Source organism: Centruroides sculpturatus, unplaced genomic scaffold (genome assembly GCF_000671375.1).
Source record: "Centruroides sculpturatus isolate CEXI.00-Female unplaced genomic scaffold, Cexi_2.0 scaffold424, whole genome shotgun sequence".
NCBI classification, from domain to species: Eukaryota; Metazoa; Arthropoda; class Arachnida; order Scorpiones; family Buthidae; genus Centruroides; species Centruroides sculpturatus.
The window spans coordinates 383,759-403,863 of NW_019384695.1; the positions used below are offsets into that span (position 1 = coordinate 383,759).

At 26.1% G+C, this 20,105-nt stretch overlaps 1 protein-coding gene across 2 annotated transcripts in view; it reads right to left on the reverse strand.

The window, feature by feature from the left end:
• The window catches only part of LOC111627425, a 55,629-nt gene that overhangs the window by 28,478 nt on the left and 7,046 nt on the right, over window positions 1-20,105 (reverse strand). For both annotated transcript variants that reach the window (XM_023370990.1, XM_023370992.1), the window contains exon 2: window positions 10,350-10,550. In XM_023370990.1, coding sequence (XP_023226758.1) covers window positions 10,350-10,476 — 127 coding nt within the window. In that variant the 5' untranslated portion in view covers window positions 10,477-10,550. The remainder of the gene's footprint in view (window positions 1-10,349; window positions 10,551-20,105) is intronic.

Here is a 20,105-nt window from a genome sequence, read left to right on the forward strand (position 1 = left end):
CAATGTTAATATTACGCGACTCGTCGACTCCGATTTTCAAACATGATTTGTTAATTTAGATTTTTCGCAAAGTTCTATGTATTATTAATTATACGTTAATAAATTTAATTGCATTTTAGTCGTTTGTTTAATTTTCATTAAAGCGATTTTCAAATATCTACGAGTAAGTGAAAAACTGAAGTACAGTCATTTTCGTGTGGATTTTATTGTCATTGTCATAAGCAAAAAAAAGAAGAAAAAAAAAAAATCGGATAAATGACGTTTTATTTCGAAATTTTTAACAGTTGCTTCATCTCGGCTATTTGGATACGAAGGGTGCTTCCGTCGTTTCGGCTAATTTACCATAATTATCATCTGCAAGATTCGCATCTGTACTTCGGTCCGTTACATTAGTGGGACAGTTCCGCAAAAAAATACCTTATTTTCAGATTTTAAATTCCTTTTATAAATAAGTATATATATATATCTTCGAAATCATAAAATTATCTGACGTTTTTTTTGGAATGTAAAAAACGCGCTTAAGCCGAAAATCAAATGAAGATCTATGATGGTCGCGATTAGCTAAAATATTTTATCGCATTGTTTTGCATCAGGCAATAAACTATTTTTTTTTTTTTTTTATAAACAAGGTTAAACATTACTCTTGATATGTAGAGCGCATCTAAATTAACTTTAAAGACCGAACGATACTAAAAGTTCATTTCGATTACTTGATAGGTTAAAATATCGTACGTCATAAGTTTTGCATCACAATTCCGGGCTAATGTATCTAAAATACAATGAGAAAATCTGCTTATTGCAATCGCAAATAAACAGGTTTAAATCCGAATATCATTACAAACAGATTTTTACACAAGTAATACTTGATGATTAAACAAAATTGTGTAATATAATTTCCTAATTACAAAACTAAACTCTATTAAAATTAATTTTGCCTATTTTCTAATTAAAAACAAAAATGGAGATCGTTTAGTATTAATTTAAATGAGAGTAAAAAAAAAATTAGTTTATATTAATTAGCCTACTTTAATTCACTATTTAGTTAAATCCAGATAATTTTTCTTCTTAAAAAGAAGAGATTCATTTTTAAATATATTTTTCTTATTTAAATTATTAATGAATTTTTTTTTATATTAATCATTATTCTCTTCTTATGATTAAAACCTGATGTATATCAGTATTTACAACCAATAATAACTGAAAAAAACAATAACCAATGAGAATAGTTTTAATTAAGAGAACACTAATTAATATCTAAAACTATTCTGGTTAAACGCAATAAAAAAAAAGTTATATCAACTTTAATTAAATTGTTTATTGATTTTTAATTAAATTAATTTAATTAAATTTAATAAATTTTAGGTAATTATTAATTTTAAAAATAATGCTAAACACTAACTACATGATAAATTCTCAATATAATATATATATCTATATTTTTTAAATATAAATTAGATTTCAAATTGTATGAATTAATTTAATATACTATTATATGATAGAAACGCATTACAATGCACAATAAAAAAAAACATATTTTTTTATTGTACATTATAACGCATTCCTATCATATAATATAATACTAATATATGAAATAAATGGTTTATTATTCCTAATTTTTAAAAATCTTCAAGGTTTTAACTTAGCCTTACTTAAAATAATAAACCATTTAAGTTAAAACCTTGAAAATTTTTAAAAATTAGGAATTTATAATGACTTGTAGGAAAGGAACAAGATCCTTTCCCCGAAAGAAAAAATTAATATGAACTTGAAATCGAGAACTTTTTTTAATTTCTTCAAAGAGCCAAAAAGATATTTTTAGCTTTTTAAATCCTTACTTATAATGCTAAAAACATCTTTTGTCTTCTCCCAATGCAGACGTATAGAAGGAAATAAAAAAAAACAAGCCAACCAACTGGAAAATCAAACTATCCAGTGTAAAACTAAGTCAAAAATACGCCTTCAGGGTTTATGTCAGTCTAGTTCTGGAAGGCTTGTTTCTAAAACTCAAATATAGTTTATATTTCTAGGCTTCGAAGGCGACAAAATTTATTTATTTATTTTATTATTTACAAATTGCTAAAGGACAACTGAACACCATCCCTAACGTTTTAACACAAAAGCGTTTAACATTTAGTAGTTTTACTTTAATTCTAGAGTATTCTTGTCAACAGGAAACACAATTAAAATATCTAAATTAATCTATTTCGCAGTATTTCTTAATATAATTATAAAAAAAATTTTGTGTTTAATTATTTTTATTATAATAAATATAATTAAAATTCTTATCTAAATAATTTCCGTATATACAGTAGAAAGAATATTTAAAGGTCGTAGTAATATATTAGAAGTACTGTACATTAAAAAAGGAATAAGCTTCGAGAAGATTTGTTATACTGTTATATTTATTATATAAGAGTATAATAAACAATCTTCCTAGAAGTCTGTCCTCTGGGAAACATAGAAATGGAAATAATTTATCCAAGTATTTTTAATTTCAAAGAAACAGAAGCTATTCCAGAGAATAATAGTAATAACAAAAGTTCCAGTGTACGGTATATCGATTATTTTAAAAATATTTTATTTAAATAATAAAATATGATATAACTATAAATAATTATTTACCCACTAACACAAAATTATTTACAAATAATCGTAAAAAATTTTATATAAAGATGATAAAAATATTTTTCGTTTTTACATAGAACCATCTTCTCCAAAGATTAATTATGTTCATATATGGTCCATATTTCCTAGTTTAATACTAGAATTTTACACGTTTAAAATATGCACATTAAAAATTAATCTAAACTATAAATTATAAGAGTAATTCACTTCTCTTACGATCAATATATTAAGTACGGAAAATTTTTTCTTGTACGATTCACTAAAAATTCTAATTAGAAGTTTTAAAAATTCGGCATCTTAAAATTTTATTTAAGGGTTGTTATTTTTAGCTCTTCCATCCAGTACAAGTAATTTAACGTTCATCCGGTCAAGTAATGTAACGTTATTTCAGAGTTAACAATCATTATTCAAGTTCTGATAGTTTTAATAATGGAATTAGATCAAATATCTATCTTAGAATTTGTAATCACAACATTGACGCAGCCAGGAATTAAGTTTGGTAGGGACTAACAAACTTAAATTACAGTAATCATGTGTATTCTTATAATACAATATCAAGCTTACAAGACTTCTGTTGGATTATATTTAGAATATCTTCTCCAGAAACTTTTTTACCGAGACTTTAACGCCTTAACTCCCCCATAGTTACACCATTGGATCGTAAAAATAACACAGCAAAAGTATTTTAATCGAAATTTCGGAAGTGGCGGATCGATTTTGTTTTTATCAAACACTAGTTTTCTTTTTAATCATGTAGAAATAAATTATTTTTTAATGGTGCCTGTCTATTTATCAAATTTGTTCATAAATCACTTCAACGCAATTTTTCGATTTGTGTCGTTGAATTATTATTTACAACGGGGGGGGAAATAAAACAACCAAAAATAATCTGATTAAATTACAGAAATGAAATCCTTCAAATGCTATTTTCCCCACAATCGATGATTCTTGGAATATTGTCGCATTTAATCAGTAGCATGTGAAAATAACCATTTTCGTTACAGTTATGTTCAAGTAAAATCTTTTTAATTTTTTGTTAATGAAATTCGCGACGATAATGAGTTTTGATGGACAATCAGTCAGGCTTGTAAGTTTTAATTTGTCAGTTTAATCTCCGTTCAATAATCAAGTATGTTGTCTCTTGTAAAAATAACCTCTACGTAAATCGATAATAAGTCAATTAACGTTATGCTTAGTAGAAGCTGTAGATGATTAATTTAATTCAATTAATGTTAATTGCTATATTAATATCAACGTTAAAAAATAAACAAACAAACTGATGGTGTAAATTGTTCATTCAACGTAAAACTAACGTAAATAAAGCTTAGTATTGAAGCCACTTTTATACGATTTTCTCCAATCTATAATATTGCTTTTTTTTCTATTTTTATTTGATTTCTAAACTGAATAAAGTGTTTTGTCGATAAATAATACGTGATATCGTAGAAAAACTCCCATGTTTTATTAATTTTAACGCACAAGTTTTCAAATCTCACAGATAAATATTTAAACAGAAACATAAAAAAACCACACAACACACACACACACAGAGAGAGAGAGAGAGAAAGAGAGACACACACACGAAATTTATTGATGCATGTTATGTTAAGAGGACAAATTATTATTACTATTTTATTTGATCCAAAATAAAAAAGCAAAAAACTTCAATAATAAAAAAAACAATAATTATCACTGCGTGAAAATAATGAATCATTTTTAAATGAAACTTGTTTCATACTTAAAAATGTTTTCAATTAAGTTAACTGTAGTGAGTTTGGTCTCATACATTAGAAGTATCTTCAATTATCTAAATTAAAAAAAAAATGTTTAAAATATTTAGAAATAAGTTTGCCACATGATTTTTTAATGTGAATCTCAATGGAAACCATTTCGTTACTATAAATCAGGTGCGAAAAATGTCAAAATCAATTATATAAATACAAACAAAAACAATGCATAAAATAGATTTTTTATGATGCATCAAATGGATCGCGATAGGCCTATATTTTAACACAAAAATCATGCATATATAAATATTTGAATCTGTACTTTAGCAATTAGATTTTAAATACATTTTGATAAATTTATTTTTATTTTCATTTCATTTTCATTGAATTAAAAACGATAAAAGTGGAAAATGTTATAACAAATTTGCAAGAAATATTCGAAGTGTCTAAGATATGTATATATATATATATGTCCATTCTGACGATCTTTATAACATATATAGGCCTATAATACTGTAAAGATCGTCAGAATAAAAATTCTGAAATTAAAAAATTGAACTATGTAAGAAATAGAATTTAATTAATTGGAAGGCTAATTGTTAACTGACGCTGATGAAAACTAAACTGTGACAGCAATTATATCTCTCATATAATTCTTTTATATGATTAAAATGTGAAATCTGAAATATGGATTCTAGACAGGATATGATTAGCACATTTTCACATGAAGTTTGGCATTTGAGTATCATGAATGATGAACTCTAAGTCTAAATATATTGGATGGGCTCAAAATGGGACTAAAAAATAAATATAAATCAATCAAATCCGGGGTTAATATTATACATTCACGTAAACATTTAGATTAAGTTACGAAATATAATTGTCTAATACCAAAATATTATAAATACCAAATGTTTTTCAGTACAACGGTTAGTACAGTTTTAAATCGCTACTAAAACAATGTGGTACTCTAAAGAAATGTTCCACAAATTAAAATGTACTTGTAACTTTTGCATCTTTCTTTTACTAAACTAGGATATTCAAACTATAAAATCATTGATTAATAATGTGCTAAAAACGATTAGTCGCCATTAAAGAGCGCGTTGTGTTGCAAACTGTATTTCTTCTAAATGCATTTCTTATAAATTCGTCAAACTTCTTCCAGATCCGAATTTCTAGCGTGGACCTCGTGCACATTCAAAATAGCTACGTGATTCGAAAAAAACAAACGGCGGGACAATATTATTGAAGTACGCTACCACACCTAAATTACAAAGAAATAAATTATCCTGTGAACTTAAATTATTAGGTGGGTCCGAGCCCCAAGAGCCCATATAAGTTGGCGCCACTGAAGACAGTGTCGTCATGTATGAAATTATAGTGTATTACATATTATAGTGGACAGTATCGTCAATTGCAGATAGCACACATGGATCGTCATTCAATGAGGATTACAGTATAATATAGGGTACTCTATAAAGCTAATAATCTTCTTAGCACAGCTTAATATAAAAAAACAAGAAAGAACTCATAATTCAAACTTTATCCAAACATAACGAGATTTTTTTCAGATAGATTTCGTGAACATTCGATCAAATAAAACAGTCTCCTATTTAAATCACTGGAAATCAAGACTTCTCTAACAGCTGAGGGATGGTCCAATATAGATGATAGAAAAGAAATCAAGTAATGAAATCGTGAGGGACCATATCAGATTCGACACAGCTCTCTATAGGAATTTTCGCATGATTTCATCGATCGATGTGTTTCTTCAAATGATTAATTAAGGTAAACATAATGCGTACTCTTAGACAGTTCAAACCATCTCATCCAAGCTGGATCAGTTTCGGTTTCGGTTCAAAACTCTAGGCATTTTTTAAACGTTATATTTAAAAATTTGAAGAATAATAATCCAGATAATGGACAAAAATATATACGTAATACTAATTAAATTTTCATTTTATATTGTTAATTCGTTGTTCTGAAAATTAAAACACGAAAACCAAAAGCTGTGAATCATGCTGTATATTACAAATTGACATAAATCTTTGAATGAATTCATGTTATCAGTTCCTTATACGAATTTTATCTTTTCTTTTTATTCTTTCCGCCCTATAGGCACCAAGAAGACAAGTTCTATCTTCTTTATCAATTTAACTAGTTTAAAAAGACTTGATATTGTAGCGAGATAAAAAAAAATAAAATTTCAACACTAATTTTGTGCGCGCTCAAATGCAATTAATTTAACAGAAAAAAAACTAACAAGATGTCTAGAACTCAAAAACTCGTTGAATATGACGAATAAAGACAATCAAATTAATCAATTTTTCATCTCAATATACCATTGAAATTTAAAAAAAATCCATCGAACTCAAATCGAATAAATGTATCCTCTAATATAATAAAGAGCTACAGACTATCTTTTGATTCTTATTTAAAAATTGTATACCATATCTTTCATGGTGTAAGTGTCTCTGCGGAAGTCTATAAAACGTCGTGAAGTTTTCAAAATGTTTCATGATTATTAATTAATTAACAAACATTACATAAAAATATAAAGCTGGTTAACTATTTAAACTTCTTGTCAGCAGCTAACTGCAATAAAGAGAGAAATGAATATTTAATAAGATTATTAGATTTGCGTGTTAACATTTGCAAATTAGCGGCTTGAAGCAATGGAAAGTCTACCAAGAATATTCTTTATCGGATCATCGAAACAATACATTTATGAAAAAATAATAATAAATCTATTCAGATCCGCTTATCATAATTTTTCCAATGAACTTATTATTCATATTTTTTTCTTTAATGATTTTTCTTACATTTTGATGTATATCTCTCCTTTGTTTAACTACTTCCTTCCAGCTCTTTCGACTTCCTAACAAAGTTTTATTAGTTCACTATTTTGAAATTAAGATTTAAGAGAATTAGCGCACAATCTTTAGTAATTTCAGCGTTACTAAAAATAACATTAGATTAAATGATAATGTATTTAAAGTATATACACTGGATTCATTATTTAATCTAAATAATGCGTTTGGAAGTGTATCTATCGTTACATAATATTCAAATTTTTATTGTATCGAAACAATTTAATATATGTAAAACATAATGATCTAATTCCGAAACCTATGTTATCGAAGTTTTGTAAATAGGATATAGTTATCTATGTATGTCAATAACTTAAGCGTTACAATAAATATAAAATAAATTTAGGATTATAATTAATCATCAAATAAAAAATAATTTACTAAAGTAAAGTTTTAGCTTCCAACTTGCAATTTTTTTTTCATTCTAAAATAAAGATAAAATTAATATTTAGCCTCAACTTTCAATAGCTTTTTTAATACAGAGTATGAATAAATTAAAGTTAATAAAAATTGGGCACTGTTTCCTTAAATAAATTTCATTCATTAACTCTCACAGATTTCATTATAATTAATCCCAAACATTTCAGTTATATGTAAATAGAACATATAAACAGACACCACCATTAATAGAAATTTCAATTTTGATACTAGAATGAAAATTTGTTGCCATCAGTCATTTTATTGATATAGAACAGCTTAAATGTCAGAAATATAGCTTAACAAAATCCATAAAAATAAACTGAAATGAAAATCAAATTACAACGGATCAAATTTTCGTTAATGACCGATGGTAACATTATCGCTAAGTCAATTGTCAATAGATGAATTTGTTACGATCAATTAAAGTTCATCAAAGTTCAAATATTTCATTCAAAGTTTAAATACTGTATTAATTTTAAGCATTTTATTTTAAGAAGTTGAAAGAAAATATAAATTAGAAATTATTAATAATTTTAAGATTTTGGATGCTTTTCTATAGTAGTATTTTATTAATTCCACAAAAAGTCGGCATTCTGTTATTAAATTACAATTAACATAGGATAAATGTCGTTATAACTATAATTACAAAATATACCTATCAAAATAAGTTTTAAAGTTTTGAAATAATTTGCTTAATAATTCTGCTGATTTATGCTGTTAAAAAGTTATCCTTATTTGAACTATCTAAATTTTCAGAAATATTTTTAATATTTTTATTAAACATTTAAATAATACATTATGATATTTTCTAATAATCTTATTTATTTAGTTTTAATTTAATCTACAGTTAAAGAATAATTATTTCGATCTTTAATTTTATTACTTCTCTAAATAAGCTTAATATATTTCACAGTAAAAAACTATTTTTGCTCTACATTAATTTTTTTTTTTAAATTTTACATATAAGAATAATAGATATATATATGTGTATGCAAACTGCATTTGACCCTGTATTTTCCCACTTAACCGCGTGTTGAAACTGAACGAGATAATTTCTATATATAACCTACATATAACTAGCATGTTCTGTCGCGTATCCTCGCTTCCTGAAAAACTATAAAAGATACTTTATAAAACATACTTTTAAACCTATATAAAGATATGTTTTATATAAAATAATGTCATTTCAAAGATACTATATTATTACTAAAATTTTAATTTAGCAAGGGTATTATAAACAGTATAATTTTAATTATTATTTAGTTAAGATTTCAAATGCGTATTATTTAAATTTTATTATATATATAGTTTCAAAGATAATATCTAATTTTTTTTCATTTTAATTAAATTTGTTTTTTAATTTATATGATTATTTATAAATTTTTAAGCTTTTAATTAGTATAGTGTTAATTAAGAAGAGGATATAAGTAATAAAATAAATTGTATTTTGCATACTATTAATTGCTATTATATTAATATATCTATATTTTATTACTCATATCCTCTTTTGGATTAAAAAAAAGTCATTTTCAGTAAGCACAATTCGTGGAAAATACAAATGATATTCAAAAAATAAGCACAATTACCATTGCATGTATTTAACGAGATTGCAATATGATACAGAGAATCCGGTAATTAGCATTATTTACGTTTCGAAATATCCTTAACCAATTACTTATTAAAAATTCAGATTGTTATAATAACGACTACAGACATCAAAACATTTTAAATTAGAATAAAAACATAATAAATATTTAATGATTAATTTACTGTATAAGAATTATCAGATTTTTAAAAAATAGGAAAATATCTTTATTGCGTGATGTAAGTTTTAAAATAATAATAATAAAGCTGTACTGTTAACGGATAAATTATGAATTTTTACTGTTAAAATAATTATGTCTAACCATGTTAATAAAAAAAAATCAATTTTTATTTTAAAAAATAACCTAACCATAAATAAGGAAATTAAAAATTTTTTATAACATTTTTCTCTCTTTTTATAATCTAAAACGACAGATAACATTAATTAATTTTAAAATTATAGTACTGAAATTTTTACCTTAAAATTATTTAGATTAATTAAAGATTAATTTCATTTTTTTTCCTTTAATTTTTAGAGAAACAATTTCTTCTTCTTATTTTCTTCAAAATCAGGAAAAATATTTCTTCGGAAACATAATAATACAGGAAGACATAAACATAATCATTATTCAACCGGCTGATCGATTACAATAGAAGAAAATTTGTCATATAAATTTTCATTCAATGTATCTGAGTAGTTGTAGTAAATGAAAGTTTTCATTATACAACTTTTTTTTTTCTTGAAAATATAAAAAAAGTTTTACTACTAGTATCTTCTATACACTATTTTCTGCAATTTACTTTGCATTTTTTGTTGTTATTTTATTTATTTATTGTAAAATTATCAAAAAATTCCAACTAAAATATTAATTTAAAATAATTACTTTTATAAATAAATAAATAAGAAATAAGATAAAAGAGGATCAGATCACTGTTTTAATTTTTAAAATGATCCATAGTACATATAAACATTATTATATTAATAATGTATAAAGTTTTATTAAAAATTACAAATAAAAGTTGAGCTTTTAATAGTTTTTTTTTAAAAAAACACTAAATTTTATTTTATTTTTATAATAATCCAAAAACAATTTGCGAAATTTCAAAAATTATTATTTTTTACCTGAATTAGGTCTTGGCATACTCGAATATCCATAACGTAGGAAGTTTGGACTCCTGGTAGATGACTTGAGAGGTATCTCGTGTTTACAAGTGTTGCTGGGAAGACAAGTTTGGATGGAAGTTGCCATGACTACGAGAAATCTTGTTGCTACGGCAAGAGCATCAAAATCTCCGATGCGGTTGAACAGTCGTTAATGTTAAACTGTCAAAAATTAAAAAGGAAAAGAGAAAAAATTACTTTCAATTCTTTTGAGAATTAAATCGAAATTTATACACATTGTTACGAGAGTCAATAGTAGACATTCAAAGTATAGGATCGCATGACAAAGCGCTACACACAACCAGCTGCTTCTTTTGAATTTGTGCAGATGTTCTGTATCGGAAGATCCTATATGTAGACAGTAACACATTACTTTCTATTATTATATCCACTCTTCCTTAATATAAATTTTCGTCTTCAAATATACCATAATTAGATTTAATGCTGAATTAAAGTGAATTATAAATCTGTCGGTATTCGTCTATATTATTAACTTTATTACCGCACTTGAATAAGTAAAGCTAGCTTATCAGTAATATACTGACAAGTATATTTCATTACAAAATTAATATAATAAAATATTTATGGAATTATAACAAAAAACACAATTGCGCCTGTTGGACTCACTAAGAATTAACAAGACGCACCGTAAGGTAAATTATCAATGTTTACGCTTATTAGAAAAATTAGTAAAATATATTAGAACATATGGCGGTTTCTGTTACAAAAAAGCAGACAAAGAGCTAACATTAAAAGGCTGATAACAACGTTAGGACAACGACATTAATCCGGGTCACATCAAATATTCTAACAGATTATTATTTATATTAAGCTTATTAAATTGTAACCTAATCAAAATGATATATCATTAAAGCATAAAAATTTTAACAAACCATAACTAAACATCAAAAGAATTTAAAATATTTTATTGTTTGACATATTGAGATGTAGCTTTTATCAGTGTTTCAAGTGGATCATTTGATAAGTCTTTCATAGCCAATTATAGTTAAGTGACATTTCTGTTATAAAGAAAGCCCTTTAACACTTTTCTAAAGGAGTAATTCGTTTATTTAAAGACAGATTCGAATAAAAAATATGTTTTTTCCCCTTTCTTTTCAATTATTCTTCAAAACATTTCAATAAATATATTTTATAGATGTCTTCAGTAAATAGAATCTATAGAAATCAACGTAAATACTTTATTATTTCGCATCAAAATGTAAAATTTTCTAAATAGAAAAAACAATAAAGGAAATAATAGATTTCTAAACAATTCTAAAATGTATTGATATATATTTTTTTATCATTAACGTCAATACAATTGGTTACGTGAAATAAGCATGCGAATCAATAGAATTTTCTTTAAATTTGTAGAAATGCGTTAGAAAACTTTGAGAATTTACATTTTTATTCAATTCGATAAAACGAAACAATGTAAAAGCGTGACGCGCATTTTAACGAAAAATATTCAATAAACAGACTAAAATTTTATTCAATATCATTCAGAATTATCGAATTTACATCAATATTAAAAACTGAAATAACTGCCATTTATTTTTTGTTGTAACAAAATGAAATGATTATATTAAGTAACGCTTATCTACAGAGCTAAATATAATCTTTAATTCACGTGTAAAGGATTCACGGTTAATTGGAAGCGGATTACTCAAGAGAGTCATGAAATTGGCTAGAATATTTTAATCTCAAATACAAATTTTACACAAAAATATTTTTTAAAAAAGAAATACATACAAATCTAAAACATTGTATTTATATTGTTAAGAAATATCCTTGTTTAGTTTACTTTTCTTGAAACTAGGAAAATCAAACAAGCGTAATTTTCATAATTATCAGTTACGAAACACGTAGTTTCAATAAAACCAAACTCAAAAAAAAAATAAATAAATAATAAAGACAAGGAAAATGCCCGTCTTCACAATTGCATACGCACATATAAATCCTAAATATCTTAAAAATTTAATACAGTATATTTAAATTCTTTGGAGTTTCAATTATCAATAGGAGTCATTTATTACCATTCTAAATACTCGAGAATCTATAATACATTTAAAACATTAGAATTAACACTAATTTAAAAAACTGAAATAAGCACGGTTTTAATAATTAGTTATTCCAATCGTCACTATAATTATTTTTAGGTAATTATTTTTTAAAAACTTATGAGTTACGCGTATGTTAAATGTAAATAATTATTAAACACATTCTGTAATTTCTTATTTTATTATGTAAATCAGTAAAACTATATAAGAACTGAAGAGGGGCATAGAGCCCGAAATGCATATACGTTCTAAATTATAAAAAATATGAGGAACACTCATTTTCCATGAAAATGAGTGTTCCTCATATTTTTTATATATTTGTATATTATCCTCATATTTTTTATATATTTTATATATTTTTTATATATTTTCCTCATATCATACAGGAACAAATCATACAGGAACACTCATTGAGAACAAATCATACAGGAACACTCATTGAGAACAAATCATACAGGAACACTCATTGAGAACAAATCATACAGGAACACTCATTTTCCATGAAAATGAGTGTTCCTGTATGATTTGTTCTCAATAGCAACTTTATGCTAAGTTCCAAAGAACATACAACTAATTGAGAGAACAGCAAGCAATCAATACTGAAATAAGCAGTTTTCTGGTCAAATGCTGCGAGAAAAATAACTTTTAAATCATTAATGTTTATCGCTCCAACACACATACTCCAACAGTATCAGAATATCAAAATCAAACCTTAATGATACAGAAATTATAAATTTCGCTCTAAGACAGTATCTTTACGTAATATAGTCTGATTATTACATTTCTGGTAGCTATTTATTGCCAGTAACTATACAAATGAATACAGGTGATAAATGAATGTGAATGACATTGTTAGTCATTAGCATTCATTTATTCATTTGTTCCAGTAATCTTTAGTGTTTTAAAGATATGGAAATTGAACTGTCAACGGATTCAAAGATGTACTGTTAAAGTTCTTATTATATAATCATTAATTAATCGAATGAAACAGATAATTTGACAAAAGTTTCATTACAAAATTCTAATATATAGAAGTGTCTTCTTTATTTCATGACGTCCTTTTCACACTTCGGGAACAAACAGTCCTTATGGCGAGTCGACCTTTCTTTCCCGAAGTGTGAAAAGGACGTCATGAAATAAAGAAGACACTTATGTGGTACTTCTATGTATTAGAATTTTGTAATGCAATATTTATCGTCTTGGAATTTTAATTAATTTATTTTCAATAATGTTTAATTGACAAAAGTTATTCGTTTCGCCCAATATAAATATACCTAAAACTTACATTTAAATTCAGCGTAAAATAAAGCTAAATACATTATGTCACATACAGTATTATTTATTTTTTAAAAATTTAGGATATCATTCGCATTACCGATGAACTAATGACGACTGGATTTTTTTCAATATCACAAATTAATCCTTTATCTAGTTATTAAATAAAAAAACTGACTTATTTATAAATGAAATGGTACACAGCTCATTCATTCAAAAATATATGTATGATAAATAAGAAGTTCAAAACATTTATATAAATTTCATCTGAGGGCTGTCAACGCATTATTTTCAACAGATAGATAAATTATATAACTTATAGGCTATTATATCCGTATAAAATACGAGTATAAATTAATTAGGTATAACAATATTCAAACTCACTAAAAATTATCTAGTTAATACTAATATCTAATATTAAAAATTACTCATTTCTTTAATTACGGTAAATTTTCGTCAGTATCCTTCTTACAATAGAGTTGATTTCATAAACTTTTTATTACTTTTCCGGTTATTAAAGTAACAGAGAAAGTATTGTAATCGCTCAAATTTTGGGTTTTTTGCATTTCTCGTCGTTTTAAGGTCCTGATTCCAAAACATCAAATAACGGGAAAATTTTGCATGCAGGTAGGTACCATTATGTATGTATATATGTTCTGGCTTGTATTTCGCTTTATATCTTTGGAACACGTGGATAAAAAAATTTTGAAAGCTGGCAGGCGTACTTCTATACTGTATAAGTTATGGAATATTGATGGTATTACATTTCGACGATTCGACGAGTATATCAAGAAGAATGCGAGAGACATGGCCATCGAAAGGTAGTGAGAGTTGGAGATTTTCTCCTAGGGTCTAAAGAAAACTTAGGGCTCGTAGTGGTTCATATATAGTAAATGTTATTTTTACGACGACTTTTTATTAAGAAAGAAACATTCTGTGTTTTATTTGTTCAATAAAAAATATGGCGAAATGGGCCTGCTTTACCCCCATATAAGCTCTGTACGACTCTGGAAAGGGTCATATCTCGAGTAAGATCCATAGAATCGGACAGCTCAGTTCAAAACCGGACGGTTGGTAACTCCAGCTACTACAGGCAGCGGCGGCCTTATCCATTGCGAGGCTCTGGGCGGCAGATCTTTGCGAGGCCCTTGTCCTTTGTGCAAAGTATGTGAATTGAAATAGTAGGCACTTATTAATATTAATATATACTGCATTATAAATTAAATTTATTTTATTGTTATAACTAATAGCCAAGGATAAAATAAAAAGTTTTAAATATCAACTTTTTTCTACTTGGTTGTTGCGCGAGGCCCCGGGCCATTGCCCTGCTCACCACCCCCTAAGGCCGCCACTGACTACAGGTACAGTACAGTACGTTATGTTAGTTACACTGATAACCCGACAATAGGAGACCAACTGCTGGAAGCATGAAGGGAGCAGAAGCGAAAATGCATAGCTCTCAAGCATTTTTAATTTAAGAATCCCATTAGTCAATGAACGTAGTTGTTAAAGCTGATTCAAATTGCACATAAATAAGACAATTACTGGTAGTCCTCTTATAACGCGGTAGTTAGGGTTCCGTTATGCGAGACTCACATATAAAAAGTGAGTTTACGTTCCAAAACAATTTTCTTAATATGAATTTTGTTTATCTTGTAAGAAAAAAGTTTTATTTCATTTAACAAAATACGAATTACAAAACGAAACCAAACTTAATAAAATTCGTAAAATACGAGTTTGATCATTCAGGATTGATATACACTTACTGTATGTCTTTAACTAACTTGTCCACTTTAACTTATCTAATTTAATGCTATTTTCAAGAACGCAAGTGAAAAAGAAAATTATAGGCAGCATGCAGCTTACACAAAAAATGCCAAAGGGAATTTCCGGTGTATAAAATTACATAGTTGTTAGCATAGAATAGTATTTTGAATTTTTCTAACTAGATTCCCATGAAAAATTAAAAACTTTCATCATTACAAATAAATATTTTCACTATATAAGAGGAAACTGCACAATCTACATTGGTGAAGTATGTAATAGTAACTGATGAATATTTAATAGAATAAGATAAACATATGATTTCACATATGAAATCACTCTCATCTAAATCGCATTTTATAAGTACAGCGTTATGAGGGGTTACCTGTAGCCAATCATGCAGTTCGTCTTGTCTTTCATTTCAAGCAAACAGCCCCACTAGAACACAATGTGGACAGGTTGCTAAGCAAAACAGACTGATTTCCTTTATGTGAATGTAAAAGCATACTAATTCCTTTTTATTACAGTGGTATGATAATGCTGTTTACCTGCTAGTATACTGAATAAACCAATAGGAACTGTGGTGTTTCTTATTGACCAATGGTCACAAAGGAAAAAATAACAAAACAATCAAAGCCTTTGTATACAAATCGAATCTCTGACAATTAAAATTTATAGTAGTAAAGCAACCTGATGGAGGACAATATTTTTTATGTAATTCATTTTTCATACAAGTTTAAATCGTAAATAAATAACCTAATAAAATATTTATATATTTAATTATCAGATACTAAAGCAAAATTTAAAAAGGTTGTATAAATACTAAAATTTTAAAAAATTTAAAATTTTATAAGATATTTTTCAAACATCTGACAACAAACGATTATACAATCCCAATTAATTGTTCATCGTTAATCGACTAACTTCATAATCATCCCATCATTACATTAAATATACCCCTGTTAATTTAACTATGCTAATCAATACAATTTCTTTTATTTCAATGCATTCTAACTATATATCTTAAGCTAATAAAAGAAATGTACTCANAACATGAAATTCGCATTGTGGATGGTTTAAAGAGACCACAACGCATTGTGGACTTTTTTTTTGCTCAATTAGCATTATCATTCTTTGAGCCTAACATATGTGTGTACACTGTTTTTTTTTCAAGCTCTGATGGTTCATATATATATATATATATATATATATATAAGAAAATCCAAAAATAATTTATCTTACATGGAAAACTTTCCAACTAGTGGTGGGATTCAGCAGGTTTGTACCAGTTTGCCATAACTATTTCCTAAAGTATTTTTAGTTTTGTGAACCAGTTGTTAAAATTGTACTTGTAATATTTATCTAAGCAATTTATTACAAAAGTTTATATTTGCATAAGACTGTCAACTTTTTTAACAGCTCAATGCAGACTGGAGCAGAATAAAACTGAAAGACTAAGCAATAGAACATAAGTGCAAATGAGAACTCACCACTGTTATAATTGCTATTGATCTGCAACCATCTGCAATCAAGTATCTGATGTTTTTGGCTAAACTCATGGGTACAAGTGATAAGCTGTAGGCACAATCATGTGTTTCTGAATACAGTAAATTCTGGACAAGAAATACAATTCTGGCCAATTTTATGTATCAATATTAAAACTTTAATTTCTATTACTAGCTTATCTGGGGTAAAGAGGATAAGGATTAATCAAACAGTGAATGATCTCTAGATAAAAGCAAAGCAAATTTCAAAAGATGATGCTAATTAAACAGCAATAAAGAAATATCTTAAACCATAGTTAGTTTAAGATATTTCTATAAAAGATATTTCTGATAAAAAGCAACTATTGCTGCTTTTTATCAGAAATATTTAAACTTTTTATGCAATATTTTTATAACCCTTTTTGTGGTTATGTTATGTAACCTTTGTTACATTAAAAAATATTTTTAATCAATTGTTGGAAAATGTTGATTTGTTCTCATTCAGGTATTTGCAACTGATGGACACAATGAAGTCTAGCCATTTTCAATATTTGTTTTAAGATGTTATATTGTGTGTTTTAGTTTATTTTTAATATTGTTATATTTTGTATATTTTTTCAATGTGCAGGGAGCACATGGTGTGAAAAAATACTGTATGATCCTACACATAAACATACCAAATCCAGTGCATTATATTTTATTTATATAATGTATTTATAAAATGAAGGGTTCAGATGTAAACAATGGTGAGTGCCATTTCCATTAGTACATTATAATATATGCTGACAGCTAAACAACAATGTATTTCAATTTAAATATTATATGTACATTTTAACAACAACATGCACCTTATTCTGATTAAAGTAAACAAAGTAAAAAATTCTTAAGACATTTAATTTTCCCATTTTCTTTAAACTTTTATTATGGTGCTTACCTCCTTTTAAATCCAAACCTTTCAAATATAACAGTACCTTCTAATGTAATTATTATTTCTTATTTTTATGGTTGTTTCAATCATCATTATATAATTATTTCTCTACATGTAAACTCAAATCAGAAATTAAAATGACCTTTGAAACCTATAACAAATTAACTAGAAAAAATACATGCATACATAGAATTACAGATACATCTAATGTATGTATCTGTAATTCCACTATGTATGCATGTATTTTTTCTATGAATAACAAGTAGATTAATCAATTATATTCAATCTTCTCTTAAATAATAAATAATTATAACTGATTGATTAGAATTGTACAGCATGACACAACTTGTGCTACAGTCAAATGTAATAGTCATTAAGATATAACAGATGCCACAATTACTGCAGCATGACAAAAGTCATTGACAACTGTTGTCATCTGAAACATATGAAAAATATTTGTTTAAAATTCTGATTGCCTAAAAATATATTTATGTTGAATTTCTTAAATTTTAATAAATTTTTTAAATGTTTATAAAACTAATACTGTATCTGAATAGGCATTTTATCATATAACAATTCTGTCTTTTATCCATAAAAAAAGATATCCCCATTAATTTAAAAAACATAAATGAAAATAAATATGTTAATTTCATCCATTTTATACAAAATTTGCTTTTTTAATGCATCTATTGATGACAACTTTACTATATTATATTTTCTGTAAACATGATACAATGTAAGTCCATTTATATATATATATATATATAAGAAAATCCAAAAATAATTTATCTTACATGGAAAACTTTCCAACTAGTGGTGGGATTCAGCAGGTTTGTACCAGTTTGCCATAACTATTTCCTAAAGTATTTTTAGTTTTGTGAACCAGTTGTTAAAATTGTACTTGTAATATTTATCTAAGCAATTTATTACAAAAGTTTATATTTGCATAAGACTGTCAACTTTTTTAACAGCTCAATGCAGACTGGAGCAGAATAAAACTGANGTAAATGTCTTCTTTTAAACTCTTTTTTTTCCCGATAAATAAGTGTGCATTTTAATTTTTACTTTTTTTAACCAAAATACAGTAAAAGAATTTTGGGGTTGCATGCCAAAGACATGGTATGACTTAAATAAACTAAATACTTTTTTCCTAAATATTCTGTGTTGAAAAAGCAATGCATCTTATATACCATAAAATATGGTAATTGTATAGCTAGCTGACTGCTAAGAATACAAACTATAGTTCTCTACTCTTTAGAGATTTTAGATATTTGATTAAAATATACTCATATCTGGCTAATGGCTACCATATTTTATAGTGGAATGCAGTGAGATTAGGAATAAGCATGTAAATAAATTTTTGATTTTGATAACAACAAGCAGAAAAAATAATCATAAGATGGTGTCATATGTGCAATATCTGTGTCTACATATAAAGTTGCAAATACTGTATACCTATTTGTATTGTGAGACATTTTCACTCAAAGTCAATCTTGTACAAATGTGACCATCACCAAACTCAAATTAAAACATTAATTGACTCATACCTCACCCTGCACTATAGTATCACATGCCATGGGATTACAGCCTGAGATCAATCCTGTCAATAGTGTTACCATATATCTTTATGAAAGTCAATGTGTCAATATCATACAGTATTTAAAAAAAAAAAGTTTCCAGTGTGAAATTTAAAACTTGTGATTATGTGAAATTTATTCTCTTCTCAAATTCTTTTAAAAGTTCTACTGATCCTAGTGGTCAGTAGCTTTAGTGCAAAATAGAAAAAATTGGAAAAATAAAAATATTTTATGTAAATGAAATAGTTGAATTCGTACAAATTTAGAATTTAATTAAAACTGTAGTAAAGTCTATTTACTTATTTTTGTATTTTTAACAAATGGCTGTTTGCAGCAAAATTATCTAAATTAAGTACCGAATTTTGTTACTTATTGAAAGAATTAATAAAAATAAACTTAGGATAAAATATACATTGTTATTTTAACCTTTTATGTGATACTGATAGTTTCATTTATTTACATCAACTTTTACATTTTAAACAGTGCTCAAGATATGTAGTCATTTTAAAATTTTTTATTTAAATTACCCACTTTTCAGTATGTTTTTGAGAAAAACTGTTATAACAAATAAATGTGACTGAAAAATAAAACATATAAAAAATATTTCAGTCAATTCATCAAATTAAATA